The sequence below is a fragment of the Macrobrachium rosenbergii genome, chromosome 12 (genome assembly GCF_040412425.1).
Source record: "Macrobrachium rosenbergii isolate ZJJX-2024 chromosome 12, ASM4041242v1, whole genome shotgun sequence".
NCBI classification, from domain to species: domain Eukaryota; kingdom Metazoa; phylum Arthropoda; class Malacostraca; order Decapoda; family Palaemonidae; genus Macrobrachium; species Macrobrachium rosenbergii.
The window spans coordinates 115,261,773-115,286,010 of record NC_089752.1 but is presented as its reverse complement, the minus strand read 5'-3'; the positions used below and the strand labels follow the sequence as shown (position 1 = coordinate 115,286,010).

The following is a 24,238-nucleotide window of genomic DNA, read 5'->3' as shown; positions in this document are numbered from 1 at the left end:
ACATACTTTACATATAAGAGTTTTATGGCTAACAAAGTCAAATGCAGTGCTAAAATCATTTGGAACCTGCCTGAGAGTTGCATGGCCAAGGCTCTGTAGGTGTTACTAGTTTCATCTAAAAGAGCATAAAAGGTGCACAATGGACTCCCAAATGTCCCTGGCTAGAAAGCTTCTAAATTCAAGATACGTGAATAAGGGTATAAAAGTCGATTTCCAGACATTGGAATTTTTGTTTATCGATATCCCAGCTATTGCAGGGAATTTATAGCTGAAAGAATACGACATGAAAATGGGAACGCTTGCTTACTTAGCAGTTACGATCATATTTTGACACAATATGGCGCAATTCTACGTTTAAGAATGTTCGTCAGAGAGTGTATTGATTTCTATGAAGACAACCTTGGCCTTTCGGAATTGAATCTCACCGCCTCTGACAATGTTATATTTACGTGATTGTTTCATCGCAAAATGCAATTTTACTCATTTTTTTTTTTATTTTTACAAAAGGGACAATAATCATATTTAAAAAAAGGATGGTTTCTCGCTGATATGTAAAATATCTGTAGGAACCTTAGGCTTACTGTTCTCATTAGATTATCAGGCATGAGGTTGCTAGACCCACGCACTCTCTTTGGCTCTCAGCTCATAGTCTGATACTGGCACCAAATCTTAGCCGAGCCGACTGGTGAGGGTAACCAACCATAGACCCAGATAGGTCTTAAATGTGAGGAATGTCTTGGGGTGACCCTGGCTGGCTCTTCCACTGCCCGTTTTATATACCAGTTATCTCTAATAGCAAAATATTGAGTCAGTATATGCATCAACTATCAAACCTTTGATTTGTGCTTGGGTTATTTCCCCTAAACCTGTCAACTGGTTTATCGACTATCTCCAGCAGTTTGTCGAAGTATTAAACAGAATGCGCTTCGTCAAATTTTAATATCTCATGAATGGTGCTTGGGTACAAACTTCACTCCGAATATTTTCAGTTACTTCCGTATAAAGATAGCCTACTACAGAACAGCAGGTGGCGGCGAAAGATTACTTCGAGGAATGAGAATGAAAGAAGGAGAAATAATGAAAACAACACAAAAATAAAAGCAAGACACAACCGATGTTTATTACTCCCAAAAGCAATCAACAATGGAAGCGTAAGTTACGAGTGTTTAATAGCTTCCAAAGCAACAAAAATGGAAACGTGAGCTTCACGAGTCTTTAACAATTCCAAAAAATTAAGACAACGCTTAATGTTCGTACGTACTGTACTGCTAGCTTATACAGTATATTATGAATGTCTGCCACCTTCTATCAGTCCTCTGAAGATGGCTTAGTTAGCGATAAAGCCATTCTTCCTGGTAGCGTTTGAGAAATATATATATATATATATATATATATATATATATATATATATATATATATATATATATATGTGTGTGTGTGTGTGTGTGTGTGTGTGTGTGTGTGTGTGTATGTGTGTGTGCGTGTTGTCACATTCAATAGGACTAGTACCTTGGCTACAGTCACCTGACCTTCTCTACCTGTTAACAAAACCTATCGGGTACAGGGGTTTCTCCCCTCATAAGGCATCTCTGCATTACGATGTTTGACTGTAAATATGTCCATAATTGATCTGTCGCCGTTCCTTCGAATACAAAGAACGCTGTATTCTTTCTTTGTTGCTTGTTGGCGTTGAGAAGATAACCTCAAGATGAAGCATTGGTGTTTAATAACGTTAAGAACTACCGCCTATCGTACATTGGAACCTGTCTGACTGTGTAATGAGATAATGCCACCGAGTATCATTAGTTACTGCACAGATAACCATCATTCCAAGGTCAAGATGCAAGGCGTCCTAATAATAATACTCTTACTCGATTTACACGTATTCCACTGACCCTTTTCTGTTAATCACCGATCTCCCTTCTGGAAATCCGTTTAGTGTTTTAAATCTATAATTTATCTTGCCAGGAGATGAAATATGGACCACTGAACTGTTGAGAGAGAGAGAGAGAGAGAGAGGGAGAGAGAGAGAGAGAGAGAGAGAGAGAGAGAGAGAGAGAGAGAGAGAGAGAGAGCTATAACACTTTTACGTTCATTGACACTGACATGTTAAAGAAATGGATAGCACAATGGAAAATCTGGAGCCAGAAACCGGAGCCAGGGAGCAACTATATTCCGACGAATGGTAAACACCAGACTTTATATATGTACATGTATATATATGTATGTATATATATATATATATATATATATATATATATATATATATATATATATATATATACATATATAAGATGATGTCTGATTTAACCAGAAAAGAGTCGCAGATACCAGACTACAGTTCATATAGACCGTGGACAACGTTTAGGTACTACTTGGGCAGCTTACGCCTACTGCCAACAGCTATACCGCTTCTCTCCTTCTCCGGCAACGCTCAGAATAATTTGACGTTTATCATGTATGATTAGTGTCTTGTTATCTAGCGTTATCTTTAACGGCAGACGATGGCAATCAACCTCCACGAGATTCACCCACTGCTGCTGGCGCTCACATTTGAGATCAGTGTCCTGGTCAATCCTTCTGGCGCCATTTGTCACGGCCAATAACAAGGGTTTACGTACTCACCATTCGGTCCTATACCGGCCATTGTCTGCATATCGAACGCTGACTTCAAGTTACTATTAAATAATTTTATCATCCTGATCCAATTTTCTGGAGACAGGGCATAACTGAAAATCAATCTGCTATCAGGGCATAACTGAAAATCAATCTGCTATCAGGGCATGTCTGAAATTTAATCTGCTATGTGAATCAATCTTAAAATGGCAAGATGATAGTACGAGTTAACTAACTATGTTAAGAAATTGCCGAGAAACAGTCCACACACACCATTGTTCATTTGAGTTTGCTAAACACATTTAGGGATATTTTCTAAACTTGCGATATAGAACAGTCGAAAAGGAAATTCGTTGAGAAATCTCGGCAGATTTTTGCAAGTGAATTCAGTTTTAAACACTGAAAACTCTGATTATGTTCGATAATGAAGCCATTTACAGTGTGCATGGATAACATTCGCGTCAGTTAGCAAGATTTAATAAAAAGCGTTGTTATACAAAGTCTTAGTTATCCGTGTAGTGTTAACTGCTACAGTTAGCTACAATAAAATAGTTTCCAAAGATCGCGTTACCCACTGCCCAGCCGAGTGAGTTTGGTGATGACTAATCGCTCACGACTGATAAGGTTCCATCAATTGAGAGCAAAACATTAGCTTCAATACGTGCAGATTACGAGGGGGGGGGGAAATCATGCCTTACTCTTAGTTCATCCTTTCCACAGGCCCCACCAACTCAGTCTCGACTCTTTTATTGTACCAGTAATCTTTACCACATGGCATTTCACCTAATGCCTTCATTTTGCGGCATCTCACGCAACGAGATCCCCCAGATTCACCCCCAGCATCCTCGTTTCTGGTCGTTCGAGCTCCTTCCTGTCCCTCCTGCTGCCTTCTTGACGCTCAAGTTTCTGAGCCAGATACTGTTACTAGTCTGATTACAGTACAGTAGATCTGATTTTCAGTTTATTTAGCATTCTGTTGTCTCCCACTAATATTTGAAATCCCACTAATAGTTGAAATTCTTTACCTGCTTTAAATCAAAGCCACTTCTGTTTAGTCAAACAAGCTATCCTCTTCATGCTTGACAGACCATGACCTCAGTTTTACCCACTTTTACCTTCATACCACCTCAGTCAAGAGATTCCTACCCTTAACCACCAGATCATTAGCATATAACAGTTCCAACAGATTTTCATTACTAATCTCTTCACTCAATACATCAATATCCGGCACAAACAGAAATGGGTAAAGTGCCTCTCCTTGGAGTAAACCAGCTCTAACTTCCAACATTTCAGTTTGGCCACAAGCTGTTATTACTGAAGCCCTTGTTCTTTTATGCATCTTTTCAACCAACCTAACCAGCTTTTCTGGTAGTTTACTCTCTCTTAGACACCAAAGCACTATCCCCTTGCTGTTCTATCAAATGCCTTCTCTATATATGTACAAATGCACAGAAGACCGTCCGATTACCCTCTAATCTAACTTTCCCTGTGACTGTCTCATTATGATGACAACTGTACCTGTCCTCTTATGAACCACACCAAAAACCTTGCCTTCATTCCGGGGTAAGTATCAGTTTCATGGGAAATTAATTTATGAAACCATATACTATTTTAGTATAAAGACGAAAACATACAGAGATCAAAGTTCTCATTCTCTAGTTCTACATGTAAGACTGATCGAAAGTGTGGTTTCTCATTTTCCACCAATCATGAATGTGATTACAATCCTCGCCAGAAGAAATCTTATCGACAAAGACCTTCTACTCTCGCCTTGGCACTCTTTTCCTTAAGAACTTACACGTGTTACTCCCCTTGCAGAGCGCCAGTACTTGGTCTAACAAAGACCGTGGCCAGCATCAACAAGCTGATGCGGTGCCTCGTAGTTGCACTGCTCAGAAACAGAGGAGGTCTTTTCTTGCCTTACTGAAGGCTGGTTTTCCTGATAGTACTATGATGTCGATGCTCGTGAAGTTCACAGGGTGTCTGACAGTACTTCGGAGCGGCGTGCACCACTGCCATAGTTTCCTGACTTATTATCTTGTTGGTCCATTTCTTAATTTACCTTTATTTGTTATTTTCTTCTTTATGGGCATTCTATTAAGAGAAAGCTTGCTTTTGAAATTACAGCCTTTAAAAAAACAATAATAATGATAATAATAACGATAACAAAATAAACGCATTTCGGCAGAGAGTAAAAATTAATCTTTCAAAAATGTCAGAACTGCAGTGTACCCAAACAGCATACAACTATTATAATATTTAACATTAACTTCTTATGTCGCTGAATATTCGGCCATTGTAAACTATAGTTTCGAATACATTTGAAACAATTCAGTTACTGGTAAGATCTTAATCATATTTCATAGTTTTCTATTAATACTGTCGTAAATTTTATTTCAACAGGCTATTAATTAAACGGCTACTTAATACAAAAGTGATTAACTAACGTATAAAGATGTCAGTCAAGTTCAAAATAGTTTTTCTTACAAGTTATTTAAATTGTGAACTTTAAGAGGAATACTTTTGTATGTGAGAACTACTTAAAATATTCAAAGAAGGAAAAAATCATCGTCTGATATCCCTGGTTTTCCGCCAGACACTTAACAACCGATCGCCTGATGTCAGCCACCGCTGATACCGGAGAATTTTAACTGCCCTCGTTTTAATTCGCTAATGCATAGAGTAAAAAATCTTCCATGCAATTTGAACCCTAGTTACTAAAATCGTTAGCGAAGATGAGTTATTAGATCTGTACACTCTGCTTGTATTACTGAACTGTGTTTGATTAATCCCAAGAGAGAATAAGCGAAAGCGTTGTTTGGCCACTCGTCTATTGGACTACTTTGGATTTCAGTGCGTTCGTCTTTTGTTAGCTTAGCTTGTCTTTGCGCATCTGAACAGGTACAAACAGTATAGACCTGGTCACTCGCGCTAGACTGCTTTGGATTTCCACGCGTTCGTCTTTTGTTAGCCTAGCTTGTCTTTGCGTATCTGGACAGGGACAAACAGTAGATCTGGTCACTCGTACTAAACCGCTTTGGATATCCATTCGTTGTCTTTTGTCAGCCCAGCTTGTCCTTACGTATCTGAACGGGTACAAACAGCAGACATGAATCGGAGAACATAATACCAACTATTTTTGCGAGGGAGTTAAGCCCTGTTTTACTGCAACAACAAAGACCAAGCCCCTAAAATCCCCCACCCCCGAATTTAGGAGGTACCGGCCGTCGTTAACGCTTTTGTCACACGTTCGTCTACAACAAGCGAGTAGCATTGATTTTTTTCTGACCGAACGCATGCGACGACAGCTATCAGGACCAGCATGCGTGCGTTTTACGGCGTAATTAGACCTAGATTCAAGAGGGAGGGTAAATCATTCAAACAGAGGTGAAATATTCGTTGTAATCAAAGAAGCGTGCAAAACAAACACTTTCTGACGATGAGAAGTCATTCACTGCTTTTAAAACGATGCACAATGCAGAGGAATTTGCTAATCGATATTTCAATCAATGCGAAGGCATTCCTAAACATTGCACGTATACCGTCACATATCTACCGCTGCCAAGGCCGTTTTTGTAGCATATGTTTGTCTGTCTGTCTGCTAGACTAATTAAGAGAAGACCAGTAAACTGAACTTTGCAATTTTGAAAAAAATCCTTTGTGCTTTGGTTAGATCTTAGACTGTCTCGGGATACAGTTATTTTATTTTTTCGTTTATCGTTATCGGCGTTATTTAGGCGAAAAAGGCATCTTGTCGTCTATAAAAGAAAACATGAAACGTGAATCCCCTGAATAACCTCGTGATACAGCTGTCGCTGTTGTAAAGCAGTGAGTGTATTTAGACCAATGAATCAAAACTCTTAACTTTCAGTAGAAGGAACAGTGGAATTAAGTGATGTTTGAGAATCTGCATTTCTTGTCTTTGTAATCGCACACACAAAAGGTTTTGTCATCTCTTTATTTTCTATCAACTTCTTTTATTTTCCGTCAACTTCTTTTCCATCAACTTCTCCTTTAATTCAAGTGCTGCACCTGTAATGCATTATACTTTTGCTGATTTTGATACGCGGATTTTGATGTGCTTCATAATAATCACCAACGGTTTCCTATACAAGACAGTTTTCCCATTTTTTTAACTCGTGTGATTCCTAAACGCGTTTGTAAGAAGTTCTTTAATCTAGTTTTTATAAATCAAAAACTCGAAGATCCACCTCTCTCTCTCTCTCTCTCTCTCTCTCTCTCTCTCTCTCCCTTTTAAAGGGCACCGCCGTTAGCAACATTAATATGTATGGAGTATTTACAATTTGAATCTGTTAGGGACTTAGACTTACTTTGAGGGTAATATATGGTTTTACTAATTTAATATATAACGTCAAACGTTCTGTGTATAAACAAATGGCAAGTAGTCTGTCATATCACAGGTGTTTGATGTGCGTATATATATGTATATGTATGTATGTATATATATATATATATATATATATATATATATATATATATATATATGATATTCACAGATGTAAAAAATGAGGACAGAATTGAAAGGTCAGACTCAGAAATTGCTGAGAAGTTTGAAAAGTTCTCTTGCAAAACTGTAGCAGTGATTAGCAGTTGTACTCAATCCAGTCTCCAGCGTGGAAGGTAGATGAAAAAGCTGCTGTTTAATCTTAATACTATTTTTTAGCCTAAGACTGTAAGTGAGACACCAGGTGATGACAGCCTAGGCACGGGAGAATTGCGCAATGGCATGAAATTGTGTCTTTGAGAACTTGTACTTAACGAGAGATTGAGTCAGATTGAAACATTCACTCACAAAAGAGAGAGAGAGAGAGAGAGAGAGAGAGAGAGAGAGAGAGAGAGAGAGAGAGAGAGAGAGAGAGAGAGAGAGAGAGACCAGAACGTGATTTTTAGAAAAGCAAATTATGTCTAAGTAAACAAACAATATGAAAAATTTAGTATTGTTGGACAAGAACGGCCATGAGATTTAACCAAAAATATAGGCCGTATTAAGTGTATCAAAGTTTGCAAGTTCTCTTATAGACAATATTTATTTGAAGTTAGAGTAAAATAAATACTAGTTAGAGAAGCGAATGATGAGGTAATGCAATAGAGCCTTGATGAAGTCAGAGAGTGGACCTATGTAATCGAGAAAGGACATAATACCACGAAGGGCTGAGTTAATGTGGAAAAAGTAAGAGAAGAAGAAAAATTAATCTGGACGACGTCGTTAAAGAAAAAGATGACATTCTGAGAGGAACTGGACTACTTGAGACAAAAGGAATCGAAAATTAGCAACAGCGAAAGCTTGCATCTATAAGTCGGTTAATGAGTTTTAAGAGTTGCTTCTGAAAGTGACTAGAGCAGAGATGAGTGATGAGCTATTCAGTATAAGCAGAGAGTATAAGTAATGAAAGTAACTATTGAAGATTTAGGGAAAGGAGTCGAATGCAAGAACAGATGCACATCAGGATTTTATCGGGACACTTCTGAGACACGTAGTACTAGGATATGCGATTACAATACTTAAACTCCTACAGAATACGGACGTAATGTTCTGCTAAACAAATATATAAAACTGAATAAGCTCATAGAAAATGGGTAGAACATTCCGTTGACGAAGGTACGTAAAACAATCATGGGCTAAGGGTAAGACGAGCAAACTCTTTCTGAACAAGAGGTGGGAACAGGAATGTACTGTACAAGAACTGTATGGATCCCTACAGCTGTATATGATTGAAGATAAGGCGGACGACTGTAGATTAAGAAGACTAATTGAATTACAAACTAGTTATGTGAAAGGTCTAAGAATAAATATTAAATGTTTATAAATCAAATATGGATCATAAGATGGCATACGACAGGACCCGTAGATACGAATTATCAAATGGGAAACTAGCATGAATAGCATACAGTTATGAACATTAAAAATGCATTTTTAAAAGCAAAACTCAAGTTTTGTGATAGTTCTGGCTATTAAATTGGCATTTACAAGCTGAAGAAATATAAGAATCAGTGAAACAGAATACTCTGCTGCAATGCTGTGTACATGGAGGTAAAGAAGAAAAGTTACAGAACTGGTGAAAGACAGGAAAGTGAATGTCAGCAAGAATAATATTGTCCTTTAAAAAATCACACAGTAACCTTATGCGTGGTCAAATTTCTTAGAAAATTGCAATAGAATCAGGGGCGTCATTTCAGATTTTTGATGGGGGGGGCGGGGTGGGGGAGCAAAGGCGATTTGGCGAGCGAAGCGAGCCTAATCACCTGTTTTTTTTTATTTTGAGCTATTTTATGTGCTTTTTGAAGCACATAAAACAGATAGATAGACATAATTTAATGTGATGACACATTTAAATTTCGGTAGGAATAATGGAAAACCAGCTGCTGTTACTTCTTCGGGCTTGGTGGGGTGGGGGGGGGGGGCAAGTTGAGGCTGGGGTGGCATCTTGATTCTTGGGGGGGCAGTTGCCCCCCAGCCCCCCCAAATGACGCCCCTGAATAGAATAGTAATTTACTGTAAAACTGATAAAATGCACACACACATATGTAGGCTATAGGTAGATAGATAGATAGATAGATAGATGTGCAGTGGCAAACCTGCAATGTTACCTCATATGAAAGTTTTATGGTTCTCTCTCTCTCTCTCTCTCTCTCTCTCTCTATAACAGAAAAGACGTAAGATTTCAAAAGCTGCGCGAACAAGTGCGGAAGCACTTGAAGCGAATAGCTTGCAAAGTATAAATACAGAGTAAGGAATGTCGAAAGCTGTGTGGGAACGTGCTGTAGTGATGTAATCTGCGAAGCGAATTGGGAAAGTGAGCTGACATAGCTAGTGTTTTCTTATGATGACTCAGGAAACTATACCAGAGCAGGATAAATGGAAATGGAAAACAACGCAAGCATAAAAAAGTAACAAAATTAAGGAAAAAGGAAGCGATGACAAGATAGATACGAGTGGGACACAGCGCATAATTTAGACTAATGCGTCATGGGTGTAACTTGTTTGTATACATGGTCTAATAACTTTGTTTTTGTTTACCTTTGGTAAGATTCTTTACCATGGTGTAAGACTTCTTGTTGATTCCCAGTTCTATGTACGAGTTTGATTACTTTTACTCACTCCTATTAACAAAATTTTACTGTTATAGTTTACGTCAATTCAGTGCTTGCCTGACAGTGCTCAATTTCATTTATCGTCGCACTGTTCAGAAAAGGTTAACATTTTACAAGCGCACAACGTCATTGCAGAAATTCTTTTGCGTCAGGACGAAGTTCTTGAATTATATAAAAAGAATAATTGTCTTTTAAATAAGGTCTCCGATATTATTTATAAATATATACAGCAACGTTTATTTAATCGGCTCTTGCGTGTGCCTGCTTTCCCCCTTCACGCAAGTATAACGCAGTGCCAAAAAGCAATGCGGTAATTATGTTCGAGTCAAAACTTCGTTCCGAATGCTATTATGATGAGTTTTAGGACATCGCCCTCAAATATTTCAGTGCAGCCTAATGGAAAACATCCATACCAAATCCCTTGTTCCCGACGCTGACCAGAAGAATGTTTTCGTTGAAAACTGTTAGCATCGAAAGTAATAGTTTGACAACTCTATTACCGCCTCTTGCGCTGTACTCCGGCCATGATACCGGGGGGAAAGGGGCCGTTTCGTATTGAAATCATTTATCCTAAGTCGCTGTATATTTGCTGCCGAAGCGTTGAATCCGAATGTCCTCCGTTAGGGCTTGGTAGAGGCCGAATGGGGGAAATGGGGGATGTTGTTTCGAATTGGGGTGAATCAACCAGCTGACCCCCCTCGGACTCCCGGCCCCGCCGCTCCCGACAGATGGCAGCACCACCATGGCTGACGACCAGGTACGCATCAAAACAATCTCATTTTCCCCCAGCTCATTTGTTTTTGTCAATGACTATTGCTCGAATAACCTGTCGGGGAGAGAGCAGCGGTCTCGGGGAAGGCGATGTGTCGGTCTGGTGCGAATCTGTGAGCGCGTTCTCGCCCAAATCCGCCGCTAAACGAAGGGCTCGAGCAGTTTCATCATATTCAGATGCTGCTGCTGCTGGTGGTGGTGGTGGTGGTGGAGTAAGTTGGTGATGTGAAGTTGTTCTTCGCCGCCGTTTTGGACTTGTCCGGCCGCCGAAACAATTCATGGAGGAAGAGGGGGCCGCACCTGACCAGTGTCGTCCACAGCCCTGGCGAGTCGTGAATCGATACGAGGAGAAATAACGCTCGGGACACGACCCCTCACTGACGGGCAGGAAGGACCTTCCTCTTGAATCCCCGAAACCTCCGTCCCGTCCCGGCCCCCAGGAAAATGGGGAGTTTTCTGGACTCGAACGAGATGCACAGCAAGGTACGACCGACGGTTCCGCGCACCCAGGGGCGCCCCTTGGAGTGCTGGGTGCCCGTGTGGTGTGGGTGTAGCACGTGGTCGAGGTGGTTGGGGGGGCGAGACAGGGACGTCGTTTCTTTGTTGGTCTGAAGGAGGTCGTAGGGCAGTGGTCAGGGCATCTATGGGCTGCCGGTAGAGGAGGCGATGGCGTCGGTTTGAACGCCCTTCGGCCCCTGCCCGTTGGCATCTTGGCTGGTCGTCTTCTTTGGGTACGAATCGGGCATTGTTTGACCTAGGTCACTGTGCCACTGGTTGGGTTGTGAGCTTCGTTTTTGGGTTAGCTTAGGCTGCCCAGTGAGTGACCTACCCTGGGCACTTGGCATGGTTGGTGACCAATGCCATTTAGGTTCGTTTTTCCCTCCGTTTCCGTAAGCAGGGAAAACCTGGCAGTAGGAAACGGCAAATTACCTGAAAGTTCAGTGGACCGCTTAACCGACTTCTCCAATCAGGAAAATGGTTGCATTTTTGCCAAGCTTGTATGCGGCAGCCTTTTGATCGTGCGTAAGTCCGTTCGTGATGTATTGCAGGGTACATATCCAGGTTTTTAGGCCGTGCTGCAAGCCCAAGGCTAAACATTTAACCATTTTAAGTCGTTTTTGTCTGCTGGTTTGAGTGGAAATATTTGGTCAGGTTTTGAGAACGTCGGAAAGAAAAATGCCGGGCAGGTTACAAGTTTACTCTTCATAATATCTAGGTACCCTAGAGTATTAGACTATAATTATATATACTATACACATCTCCATATATGTTAAAGTTCTCCTTAGGCTCATAGGGCAGGCGCTGGTCTCCTGTTTCTTAGGCCGACAGCCAGTCGGGGACAGGTCCCAATGCCTATGACACATGGCCAGTGTGTCGCTAGGCCCGCTGTATATACATATAAATCTCTTATATACATATCTCTCTATATATAATATATATATCAATCATTTACCCTATACTGTAAGGTATTTCCAAACAAATTACATACTTTGGGAAAAGTATTATGAAGCACACTTGGTTTGACAATTAACACCTACGATTGAAGGAATATTTAAACCTTTTTAATGCCCACAAAGATAATTAGGTAGTTACTCAGATTAGGGACAGCTTCTTGGGTTAACTTTGGGTACTGGAGAGGTAAAGAATATTAACAAGGATTACTGAAACTCTTTAATTTCTCTTTTGAATCTCTTTCTGAACGTGTGGACCTAGGCTAAATATTATTACAGCTGTTGCAGATGAGGTCCCTCCCTGACTTTGGCATCAAAGAGAGTCTCTCTCTCTCTCTCTCTCTCTCTCTCTCTCTCTCTCTCTCTCTCTCTCTCTCTCTCTCTCTCTCTCCTCTTCTCTCTCCCTCACTCTCTCCCCCCTTCCGCCTGAATGATCTCATAGGTTCCAGTACTTGGCCTTTGGCCTAAATTTTTGATGTTCCACTTCTACACTGGGATTTGGTGTTGGAGGGGGATCCGCAAGAGGCCTTGGCCACTTTGTAGGCCTAGACTGCTTTCCCATATCCCCCCCCTGCACACACATCAAAATTGGGGGGAAGTTGGGGAGGGGGGGAGGGATCACCCACAGGAAACTCACGTGGTTTGCCATATTGGATTCTCAAACCTTCCCAAAGGATGGCTAGTTGCCCAATTCCATGACACTGGAGGGCATGAAGAAGGACTGAGTCAATTCCATGCAAGAACTTCCCTTCTTATGTCCTCCCGTCTTGTAGAGAGGTCATTGAGGTAAACCACCCGACTCATTTATCACACATGACCTCTTGTGCAATCTTGTCACAAAAAAAATACATGCAGAATGCACTTCTACTACAATCGAAGACATAAATTTACTACAAGGTATGACTTTGCCCACACCAAAATAGAAATTGGTTTGGAAACCTCCATTGTAGCCCTCAAAAACTCAGAGTGGTCAGTGCTTACACATGGACACTACACAATGCACTAGGCCACAAAAAGGAGGCCGCCCACATGGCTGGGTCGCACAAAGAAGAAAAAGCACTCAGGGTAAATGCCTCCCTTCAGCACAAAAACGGCTATACACTACGCAAATCTAAAGCACGGATACTGGAGTAGGTAAGGCACGAGAAGGGTGAGGTGCTGCTGTGAAAAGGGAGAAAGGGCACGAAGATGTGACACACACAAAAGCGCACACATTCTACAGATAACAAAGACAAATCACATCGAAAACGGGAGAAGTACTCGGTGAGTGTGTGAAACCAGATCCGGCTGGGAGCACACTGGAAGAATAAGGTCAGCTCGGGTCATGGGCGATGGTAGGCTTAGGTTTTTTGTTTTTTGAGACTATTCAGTGACAGCCGAAGCATACTAAGCAAGAGTACTCCATATATGAAAGGGAATGTTTGCACGTTAGGAAAAACACAAATGACGTTGAGAATTTGGTATTTAAAAACTAAACTTTTAGATTCAAAGACACTTTTATATAAAATCCCGTATGTGGTCAGCCACTGGATCTAGAGACATTCTACAATAAAGTATCAGTATCATAGTAGAGGAGGTCTCCAAAAGGACCTGCAAGTTCTGTACAAACCAGATGAAGCTACTTTTGCCAATGCCTCGCCAAATCTGATATACAGAGGAGGTAAGGGAACTTGAATTACACAGGTCTACTTTCTCGATACAGTACCTGCAACGAAAACTCAAGCCACCGCAGCTGACGTGTGCATTCCTCCTAATATATTCTTTGCATTTAGACCCTGCAGTAAATTCGTATTTAATTCTCGGCCCAGAAGCAGGCTCACTGATTCGAACTAACTTAGATTAATTTCAGTGGTCAGTCACAGTGTCCAAAGACAAAGTACAAATGTAAGTCTTTCAAATTAACCTTCAAGTCCAGGAGAAACCAGTATGAGGTTATCCTCGTCAAACTTACGCAAGAAATCTAAAACGAAAAAGTGGTTAAGGAAGGTAAAATGAAATCTAGTAGTTAACCAGCTTTCCATCTGTCTGTCCGTCTGACTCTGCCTATGTCTGCCCATCTACTGAGGTTAGATTTTTTTAAGCACTATTATTTTAACACCTTTGACAGCAAAAACTATAAATTTCTTATTAATCTATGGATCCAGGGGTCAAGGCCATTCTTAAAAAGGTTGAAGGTCTGACGGCAGTTTAATCTTCGTTCACAACTTTTGAACCATACAAAACATTAACTTTTCATTTGACATGCATACCCCATTAATAAAGATGGTGCATAGAATAAGGGTAAAGGTCAAATAAGACGTTACTAATCAAGGCCATTACTTTTGAAGTGTATGAGGTAGAGGCTTCACATTTGTACGGAGTCAAATAGGAGTATTCCATTACCCGGGCCCCTGTCATTCACAAGCTTTTTTTATTTATTTATTTATTTATTTTACAGTTTTAACCCTTCACATTTCATCTGTGAGTTTAACTATATTTTGTGTATTTTACATATTTCACCTCATGAGTAATATGTTTTATAGTTCTTTGACACATGTATATTTCCTATCTTTGAATGTTTTGTTTTTTATATTAGATGTAATAGAGGAGGCCTTTCCCAAAAGCACACTCCATTTCTCCGCAACACCCCATATGATTAACCTTTAGTCACACAACTTACCAGTTCTCCATTCTGTTAGCCTATATGTGTGTATTGATACTTTTTACTGAAAAAAATAAGCCCTCAGAGATGGTTTTCCTCATATTGTGTAATCCTTAGTAAACCGGAATGCTTTGTAGCATCCTAATTGTCAGTATCCTCCTCCTCTTCAGGTGGAAGAAAATGTGATATGATTTGCCAACTTGATCAGGTGTCAACCTCTATAGGAATGTTTGTAAAGTATTCAATTTGTTGTTATTGAAATGAATAAATATGGTAGCTCCATACACATGCTATTTTGGAAAGATATGTCATTAGCTAGATGGTAAATGTAAGGAATATCTTGAGCTGTAAAAACTGGTTCAAGAATTGTTTTGAAAGAGAGAAGCAAATAGAAATTTATTTTTGTTTATATTGGCAAATATGTTTTGTGTCTCTGCAGCCAACAAAGTGGATGAAATTGGTTGGGGGGGGAATTCATTCTCAATATATACTTTTACGTCATACAGTGATCTTTCCTTCAAGTTGCTTGTATACATTTTTTTTTATTCTGTTTTAGGAGGTGGTGAAGCTAGAGTTGTTGTGTAAACAGCTCCATGAGGCAAGTGATGGCGTGCGACGACAGGAGGCAGAAAAGGCCCTGGTGGAATTCCAGTCGGGTCGAAGTGCTGCTACACTCACTCAGTGCCAAATGCTACTGGATCGGGCTCAGTCATCATACTCCCAGTACTTGGCAGCAACCACTTTAACTAAGCTGGTGTCTCGAAACCCATGTACTCTTTCTCTCCAGCAGAGAATTGATATCCGTAAGTTTTATGGTTAATCTTTGTTTGTTGTATGTAATCTTTGCAGTTCGTATTTTTTCATAACATGTTAAAGCTTTTCTTATTTGTAACAGCTGTTAATAGGTGTTTCTGCTTAGGTAGTTTAGCTTTTGTGATGACCATCAGATGATCATTACTCTAGGGTTTGGTAAGTACTTCATGTGGAATGCATTTAGCAGAAGAAATTTCATCGTCACCACTTGTAATGAGAGACATTACATTATCAAATCACATTGGCTCCAAGTCTTGAAGGAGTATGTACAATATTAAAGGCATAATTGTCTTGAACAAAATTGGGTCGTTTGATTGCACTCTTTCACCATACTGGGTTTTTCCTTCATTTGAAGAACCTTGTATCATTACTTGATTAAAAAGTTGAAGCCTTTATGAATTTTGCAAGAATTGTTTCATCACAATACGTACAAAAAAAAAAAAATAATATACTAAATATTGTTATTCAGAGGATGAACACACTCCTAAACATGAAAAGACTGGTGGCTTTGGAAAACATCAGATGTGACTGTCGAGTGAACATCCTCTTCTCCATTTATTGAATGAACAGTATTGGCATTGCTAATATATTTCATTATTACATAGAAAAGCTTGACTATTGCTCACCATCATCTTCCTCTCCTTCAACAACAATACCCTGTATTGAGTTGGTTAATCAAGGAAAGCAATCTTGGTAACAGACATTTCAACATTCACAGTCTTGTAGGAAGTTTAGATATCCTCTGAGGCTTGAAGGTGTATTAAAAACCTGCGTACTAGTCTTTAAAGTAGTCATTGATCCTAAATTAATATTCTTGCCATTCATCCTCCCACCGTACTGGCTATTGGACTAATTTTTAGTAGGTAATTTTTCTAGAATATTTCATCATAGTTATAAAATGGAAATTCATGCTAGTTATTGAATTATGAAAAGAATAGAATAACCAGTTGAAAAAATTTTTAATAGACAGTGAAATCCTTGAGAGTGATATTTAAAACTAAATCTGGAAGAGACTTATAAGCATTTTTCTTTGCAAACCCACATTACAGTATGGAAGTCTTGCTTTTCATGTGTCTCAGCTTGAAAGATGAATAAAAACTTTCAAGGTCTACCCCAGCACTATTGCATTACAGTGAACCCCCCGTATTCGCGGGGGATGCGTTCCACGCACCCCCCCTCGCAAATAGCTGAAATCCGCGAATACTTAGAACCCCTCTAAAAACACTTAGAACTGCCCATTTTGGTAGTTTAAACACAGAAAAACCCTGTAAAAATGCATATACCCGAGTATTTTAACAGTTTTATCACAAAATGTGGATTTATTCATGAAAATTATATGAAAATACAGTAATTAGTGAATATTTCTCAGTGAAAAATACCGTGAATGGGCAAATTTTCCGCGAATAATGGCTAGATATGTTCCACAGAGAAACCCGCAAATGCGTGAGTCCGTGAATCATAAGAACGCGAATATGGGGGGTTTACTGTACAGTAATGAAATGAAAATGGTGTATAAGACCCATAAGCCAAACTAATATTAGGCTTAATAGTCATCCTCATCATAGTTGGGAAGCTCAAATTTGTTATATAAAAAGAAGTAAAACACTGGAACTTAATTGGGTTGCTTACAGGTCAGCTTTAAAGTTGTTATATAAGGCAACTGCTCTGTCAGTTGAAGGTTCTTGAAGTCAACTATTTGGATCTGCAAGGAAATTGGTCATACAAACTTTTGATTCAGTTCATGGTGATTGATTTGAATGATGTACTGGAGCTTTCAAATCGTCCTGTTAAAAAATAGTGTAACCTGAAAGTGGGGAGCTGCTTTTATCTGAGGTCTGGTGGTCAAGGTTGATCTCCTGAGTTACATAATTGAGATGGCAAAAGATTATTCAGCTGTGCTGTTCTTTTTCTGATCTCCTATCTGCCTGTCGGGTCCGGTCTCCATGGGTTTTGGATGGTTTGGGAGGCAACTGGCAAGGAACCTTGGATCTTAAAAGTTCTGTGTGATGGTTAACACCATAATTTTCCTAAGATGAACCCTCCCACGTTGTCTGGACCAGTTGCCTATTTTCAGTTCCCCCCCCCCAAAGTTGAGTGTAGATGCAGGTTCTTGATGCCAAAGTAGCAATAGGTTTTGCAGAAGTGAGCATTTAAGAAGACTCACCTGGAAAAGCTGAGGTTATGCTGTTGGCTCTTCCTAATTCTGAAGACTTCAGGTTGGAAAGTGATTATAAATCTCAGCCATCTTACAAATTTCTTTGACCCTTTTGGGTGGAGCCTCATCAGGTTTTGATAAACCTAAGGGATGTGTACTTCAAGTAATTTATTCGCTTCATTTGACAGTGTGCCAGTTCCAGGTCCTTTATTTCAGTCTATTGCAAAATTTTGCAAGCCTTCTTCAGCAGATCTATATCTCCCATGGCTGTTTGGCTTGTTGCCTGGCACTAAATCTCTGCTAGTACAGGTTTACAGTCCTTTATCTGAAATTATAAAAGGCTAAGTTCGTTTTGTAGAGGGTAGCAATAGTATACTTTTGCAAAATTCAAACAGTACAATTGCATTTAAAATGATGATTTTAATAAAACTAATTTTAATCAAACTGTTTTACTTACTATATCCGGTAGGGGGTTAATATGGGTACGGTTTAATGTGGCTTTTCTTTAGCAACATTCACTTGAGGGTGTGATGTTCCTGCCCTTCACAAGTTACGGTAGAAGAAGGACTTTATCCATGGCAGGCAACTTTTCTCGGAGAAGGACACAACAAAATTAAACCAGCAAGTGGAAAGGGCCCTTTAGCCTTGGTAGGCAATCTTTCTAAGAGATTACTGTAAATACCACGGCCTTCCATGGTCTTGGTTGAGGGTACTATCAGGCATCTTTCCTCTCTCTTGTTCTCTTTCCTGTTTTTTCGAAAAGTTTGTAGGACAGGCTGATGAGAAATTAAAAGTTGCTGGGTGGGGATTATCAGGATAGTGCTTCTTTTACCTAGGCTTTTCTGATTTCTAAGTCTACCCTGACTGCCCTCCCCCAGTTGTTGTGGCAAAACTGGCTGGGTTTTTATATGCCTTACTAGGTGTACCAGTTCTTCCTTGTCGATCAGTTGCTTCCTGTGCTTTTTTGCAATGGCATATGGTCAGGCTTATTTATACTTTCAATGTGATTTTTGTAAATAATGTAAATGCTGCTGTTGTGGATTGTGTTGTTATTGCTTATTGTTCTGTAGATTTTCATTATGTTGCTGTTGTTATGAGTCTGTTCATTAGTTTTGCTAATTTAATGTTGTTAATTTTAATTTTGTCAAGAGACATTGAGCTGAACCCTGGGCCTGCTACTCATTACTGTAAGAAAATTTGCAGAGTACTTACTTTACTCAAATATTCGGGGCTTAAGGTCAAATTTTCTTGATCTGCAGAGTTGTGCTGGTAACTACGATTTGATGTTTTTATCTGAGACACTTGTGAGTAGCAACAAGTCAGTGGTTTGAGTTTTTAATCCCAGGGTTTGATGGCCCTAATTTTATTGAACGTTGTAATGTCTCACATGCGCAAGTTTTTATCGTCAGAAAAACTTGGAGTGTAGATTTTGTGTGTTGGTGTGGCTAGTAGCTATTTGCTTGCATTAACCCTTAAGGGATGGGCTATATATATGTCAAGCACACTCCCAGACTGGGCAAACTTTAAGGTTAGCCAATTTAAGAAAAAACACATCAATGGAAAGTGGAAGAATGCAAATGCACATGGTGTAAGAAAAAAAATTAAAAAAATTTTCCCTACCTTCCACAGGAAGTTGAAAGCGACTATTTACAATCCTTTGTGGGGCCTCTTTTACAAGACGCTCATAAAAATATGGTAATTTTACCAAGTTATGCGTGATTTTCTAATAATTTATTTTATTTTATTTTGCAAAATTATAATTACAGCTCACACATTATTAACAGATAAGAACTAAAATCACTAACAGATCCTGAGTATATTTGTTGTAAAATATTTACAAGATTTATTGGGATGGGGAGATACAGTAACTTTTTGTGAGGTATTCATGTTTTTTCTATTTCTTTGCAAAATTGTAATTACAGGCAGTCCCTGGTTCACGATGGGGGTTCCGTTTTTACGCCGCGTCGTAAACCGAAAAATCGTCGAAAATTGTCAAAAATCCTAAGAAAACCTTACTTTTAATGCTTTGGGTATATTGAAAACGATGTAAACTTCATTTTTATTGAGTTTTTCATCAAAAAAGCCTCCAAATTTTTATTAATCTGCCATTTTGGAGCCATATTTCTTCTGTCGGATCGGCGTACGATGCGTCGTAACCCTGGAACATGCGTTGTAAACCAGGAAATCATTTCTGATGAATATATTTGAAACGCGTCGTAACCTTGGAACGTCGTAAGCCGGACCCGTTGTAAACCGGGGACTGCCTGTATAGCTGACATACTATCATAAAAGATGAGAACTAAAATCAACAGCAATCCCTGCGTATATTTGTGAGCAAATAAATAAAAAGATGACCTTGAGCTGCAAAGAGGTAGTGCGTCATCCTCTGAAATCTCAAGGCATACTGAGCGTTATCTCTCCCGTGCCGAGGTAATAAGTTGCAATAAGTCATTCATGGACCATTGAAGTGCTATGAACCTCTTTCCCGCTAAATTCATTCGAACATTATGGCGTGTAATATTAATACTCCTATGAGGATTCCCATCCATCATCCAAAACCTGATATAAGATACTCATATAAGGATTCCCGTCCATTAAGGGTTAAGGCTATTTATGGTTGATGGGTTTGTAGGAAAATTGTAACCTAAAAAAACTGTGTGGAACACTCAATTTAATGTTTAATTTTTTGTGTCTTTTCAGGCAACTACGTTTTGAACTATCTAGCTACACGTCCAAAGTTGGTGCATTATGTCACCCAGGGTTTAGTGGTGTTATTTGGTCGTATTACAAAGTTGGGTTGGTTTGATGGCTTGGAAAAGGAAGACTGGGCTTTCAGAAATGTGGTTGGCGATGTTTCACAGTTCCTACAGGTAAATAATTTCTATGAAGTCTTCATTTTGTGCATAATGAGTTTTTATAATAATTGAACTGAAAAAGTTTCCTCAAAATTTATAGTTCTACAATAAACCCATTACTTTTAAAAGCATGCATTCTTGTTTTTTAAGCCCACATTCGTCAGTTTCCCTCAAAATAAAATTACAATTATCCCGTACCATGGAGCATGTGTGGGTTGATTACGTAAGTCCGCTCTTACTTACTTTTACCTTTAGAATCGGGCATTTGACACTTCAGGTAGTTTTCCCAATATCCACTTGCATGATTACATCTCATGACCTTGGTCTAAGGGTGAGTTGTGTAGTGATCTTGAACAGTCAGAGCACTGTCATAATATCTTAGTGATAATTTTACTGTCTTGGGAAGTTTCTGTATAATGTACAGGTGTCATGTTTGAAGTTTCTGTATAATATACAAGTGTCATGATTGATTACATTAGGTTTGGGATGAATTGTACTGGTATTGAATCATTATCATGCCATATTGTTTTGTCATTGTACTACTATCGTAAGCTTCAAAAGCTGTGACTATTGTGACAAGATTGCACAAAGATATTCATATTAGTAATCATAAAGCCCAATCAGTAAGTGACAAAACATATAGAATAATGAGGAAGATAATAGCATTAAAACTAATCAAACCAAGTGTTAGAATATGGAATTCATGACATGAAAGGAACTGATACAAAAGTAATTTTTATTTGTCGTAGAATTGGTCACTAACATTTGACAAGTGGATATTTGATGAATAGCCCATGTAGCTCAACCCCTACATTTACAGACTGTAGAGTAATATTAATAGTTAGATATTTTTTGAGTGGATGTTCAAAATACTGTATACTTGCCAACCAGTGTTATATTTTGGAAACATCACTTGAAAATGTTGTCAATCTCCATCATTTTCAGTAAACCAGTTATAAGTTTTTTAGAGCTGCAATTTAATCCATAAAATCTAAACCTTATTACTAAACACAAATCCTTTGGGTCAGCCCAGTGATTACTAAATGAATGAGCTCATTGGACTGATTAAATTACTGTATACAGTAATGATACTGTGTCATTTGCATTACAACACATCCAGGGTGGGATGTTATATTTTCATTCAGCAGGCTGGCTAACTGGAACTCAGTATGGTTACTGGTCGTAGTTCATCAGTGCAAATCACCATGGAAATCATGAAAGTTGGCCATATTCGTTTACTAATTTGTTGTCATATCTGAAATTTTCATCAATGTTTATTCCTATGGTTACACTTCATAATTTATAGTTTTGAGGCATAAGGTTTGCAGTTAATTGCAGCGCAGTTAGGAATTCCTATGGTTACACTTCATAATTTGTAGTTTTGAGGCATAAGGGTTTGCAGTTAATTGCAGCTCAGTTAGGATTACTATTTATTTTGTTCAGATGTACTTCATTGTATGTTTAACTATTTCATTCATTTTCAGGGATCAGTTGAGCATTGTGTTATAGGTGTGCAGCTTCTTGCCCAGTTGACAGCTGAAATGAATCAAATATCTGAATCAGATGCCAATAAGTCCCTCACCAAACATCGGAAAATTGCAAGCTCATTCAGAGACACTCAGCTGTATGATATCTTCCAGTTATCGTGTACCCTTCTAAGGACAGCACTTGAAAGTTCCAAAACACTTAATTTCAATGATGAGAGTCAACATGGTTTAATGACCAATCTTTTGCGATTGGGTGAGTGAAAATTTACAGGTGTTCTAAATTTGATTACCAAAGTAGCCTCTGCCAGGAGTAGAACAGATTGATAATACTGGAGCAAATCGTTACTTGTCCTTTCCAGTCAGAATTTTCAGAGCTGAAAAGTGAAAAGTGGAACCAGTATACAGTGTCCTATCCACCTTTTGAGTAATATGTAAAAAATGTTTAACATGTCTGGAATTAAAGTGAACCAGTTATGCTCAGTTTTTTGGTGATGTAAAAATCAGTGACACGTCTTATGTGATCATTTGTGATTTTTAGGGGTGCTGGATATTGGAAAAAATTGAATACTTTAGGCGATCAATTCGTAGCTCAGGGAAACTCGTATAGTACAAGGAAGTAAGAATTGTACATCATTAATGTATAAAGTAAAATTTTTTATTAAAAGCCATATTCAGTAATGTATCAAACTGCTGCAAGTTGATTCCATTTATTTTTATAATGTGCAGATGATCAGTAGGGTGCTGCACGCTTGGTAGTAAAAAATGTAAATTTTAAGTTAAAAATAAGGGATTGTTTACAGATAATTACCTCTAACTCTGGTTCAGTACTAATTTTTAATGTATTTTACTGGTTGAGTTGCATTGATCAGTTAAAAGTCACTGAAAAATATGAGTTTTATAGATGTGAGGAACTGTCAAGAAATCTTAACTCCTGTTTCCTGTATAAGTTCAAGTTGCACTGAGTTGTCAAATTTAGTCTCTCTATTATCTCCTTAGTGCTAGCTGGAAGAATTAGATTTATATCCGAAAGCTGTTATCTTGAGTCGAATGAGAAGGATGTGATAAAGTTCAAATAAAGATTGGGGTTAGAGGAATCGGTAGCGGACAGGCAAGGGCCACCTGTAGGATGTTCATATGGAGCGACAAGAGAAGAAGTAAGTGAAAAAAAATTAGCAGAAGGAGAATGTATTAGAGAATTGATTAGCATAGAGTAATGGTGTGATTGTTACCAGCTACAGTATATAGCCCGTAAGTGTACAGTATTGCTAATTGAGAGGACTTGCAATGTTAGAAATAAGGCATTATTTTGACTTTGTTTTATAGGAGTTTTTTCATTTGATTCTAGGCTCTCTGGAGATGGTTTGCTCATAAATTTTACTCTACACTTACTGTAGCTTTACATCCCTATATTTCTGCTTTACCATTTGATTGTGTATCAAGTTTTGGAATCACTGAGGTAAATTGACCATCTTTGTGCAAGAGTAACCTTTACAAATTTGCTACAGTTCTTTGGATTGTGTGTTGTGATCATGTTTATGTAGATCAGATGTACAGAATTTTTTCCTTCTTTTGGCACACTTATTCACACAGGTATTTTAGTATAATATTTGCTTCTCCATGTGTGGTCCTGCTAGGCATTTTGGACACATCATACATTATTGGAAGTATGAAAGGTATTGGCATTTTTATAAAAAACATATTAATTTTTTTCTCGGAAGCATGACAGGATTATTCTTTTTCAGCACTGAACTGTTTGACATTTGACTTCATTGGTACTTCAGTCGATGAAAGTAGTGATGATCTGGGAACAGTACAGATCCCGACATCCTGGAGACCAGCTTTTCTTGATTTTTCCACGGTTCAGCTGTTTTTTGATCTATATGCATCACTACCAACTTCCTTGTCACCAGTGGTATGTTATAGTGTATGTGTTGTTTAGTTTTTTTCACTTGAAATGGTGTGATATTGATGAGTAATATTAGATTGTAATGTGTTCGTACTTTAAACTCTCTATTTTACATGAACTGGGGGTGCTTACTTAAACATCATGCTTCCTTGATGTATATTAGCTGATTCTTTTAAGTTCTTTTAAGTAGGTATAAACTGCTTGATGTTGATTTTGTTTCATGGAACAAGGAGGAAGATAAACATCATGTTCATGTTTTCTGAAAACAGTTCCAAAGTTTTAAGGGAAGACCTTTTCCATATATATTGGAATTAGACAAAGGATGTATCGCCTGTTTTCCTCCAAAGCTTTTTCAAAGCAGGGGAAGTGACGTGCCTTCACTGAAACTCGTTTTACTCCGTCACTCAGACAGTTTTGATATGTCTGGTAT

General features: G+C 38.7%; 1 protein-coding gene across 33 annotated transcripts in view; it reads left to right on the top strand.

Annotated features, from left to right (window-relative positions):
- The window catches only part of Ranbp16 (Ran-binding protein 16), a 106,121-nt gene that overhangs the window by 11,851 nt on the left and 70,032 nt on the right, over positions 1-24,238 (top strand). For 6 of the 33 annotated variants that reach the window (XM_067112846.1, XM_067112835.1, XM_067112838.1 and 3 more), the window contains exons 4-7: positions 15,149-15,395; positions 20,261-20,430; positions 21,900-22,155; positions 23,645-23,826. In XM_067112846.1, coding sequence (XP_066968947.1) covers positions 15,149-15,395; positions 20,261-20,430; positions 21,900-22,155; positions 23,645-23,826 — 855 coding nt within the window. Of the gene's footprint in view, positions 1-9,353; positions 10,984-14,767; positions 14,821-15,148; positions 15,396-20,260; positions 20,431-21,899; positions 22,156-23,644; positions 23,827-24,238 lie in introns of those variants that run through there. The other 27 variants (XM_067112860.1, XM_067112861.1, XM_067112847.1 and 24 more) reach the window with 15 other exon arrangements.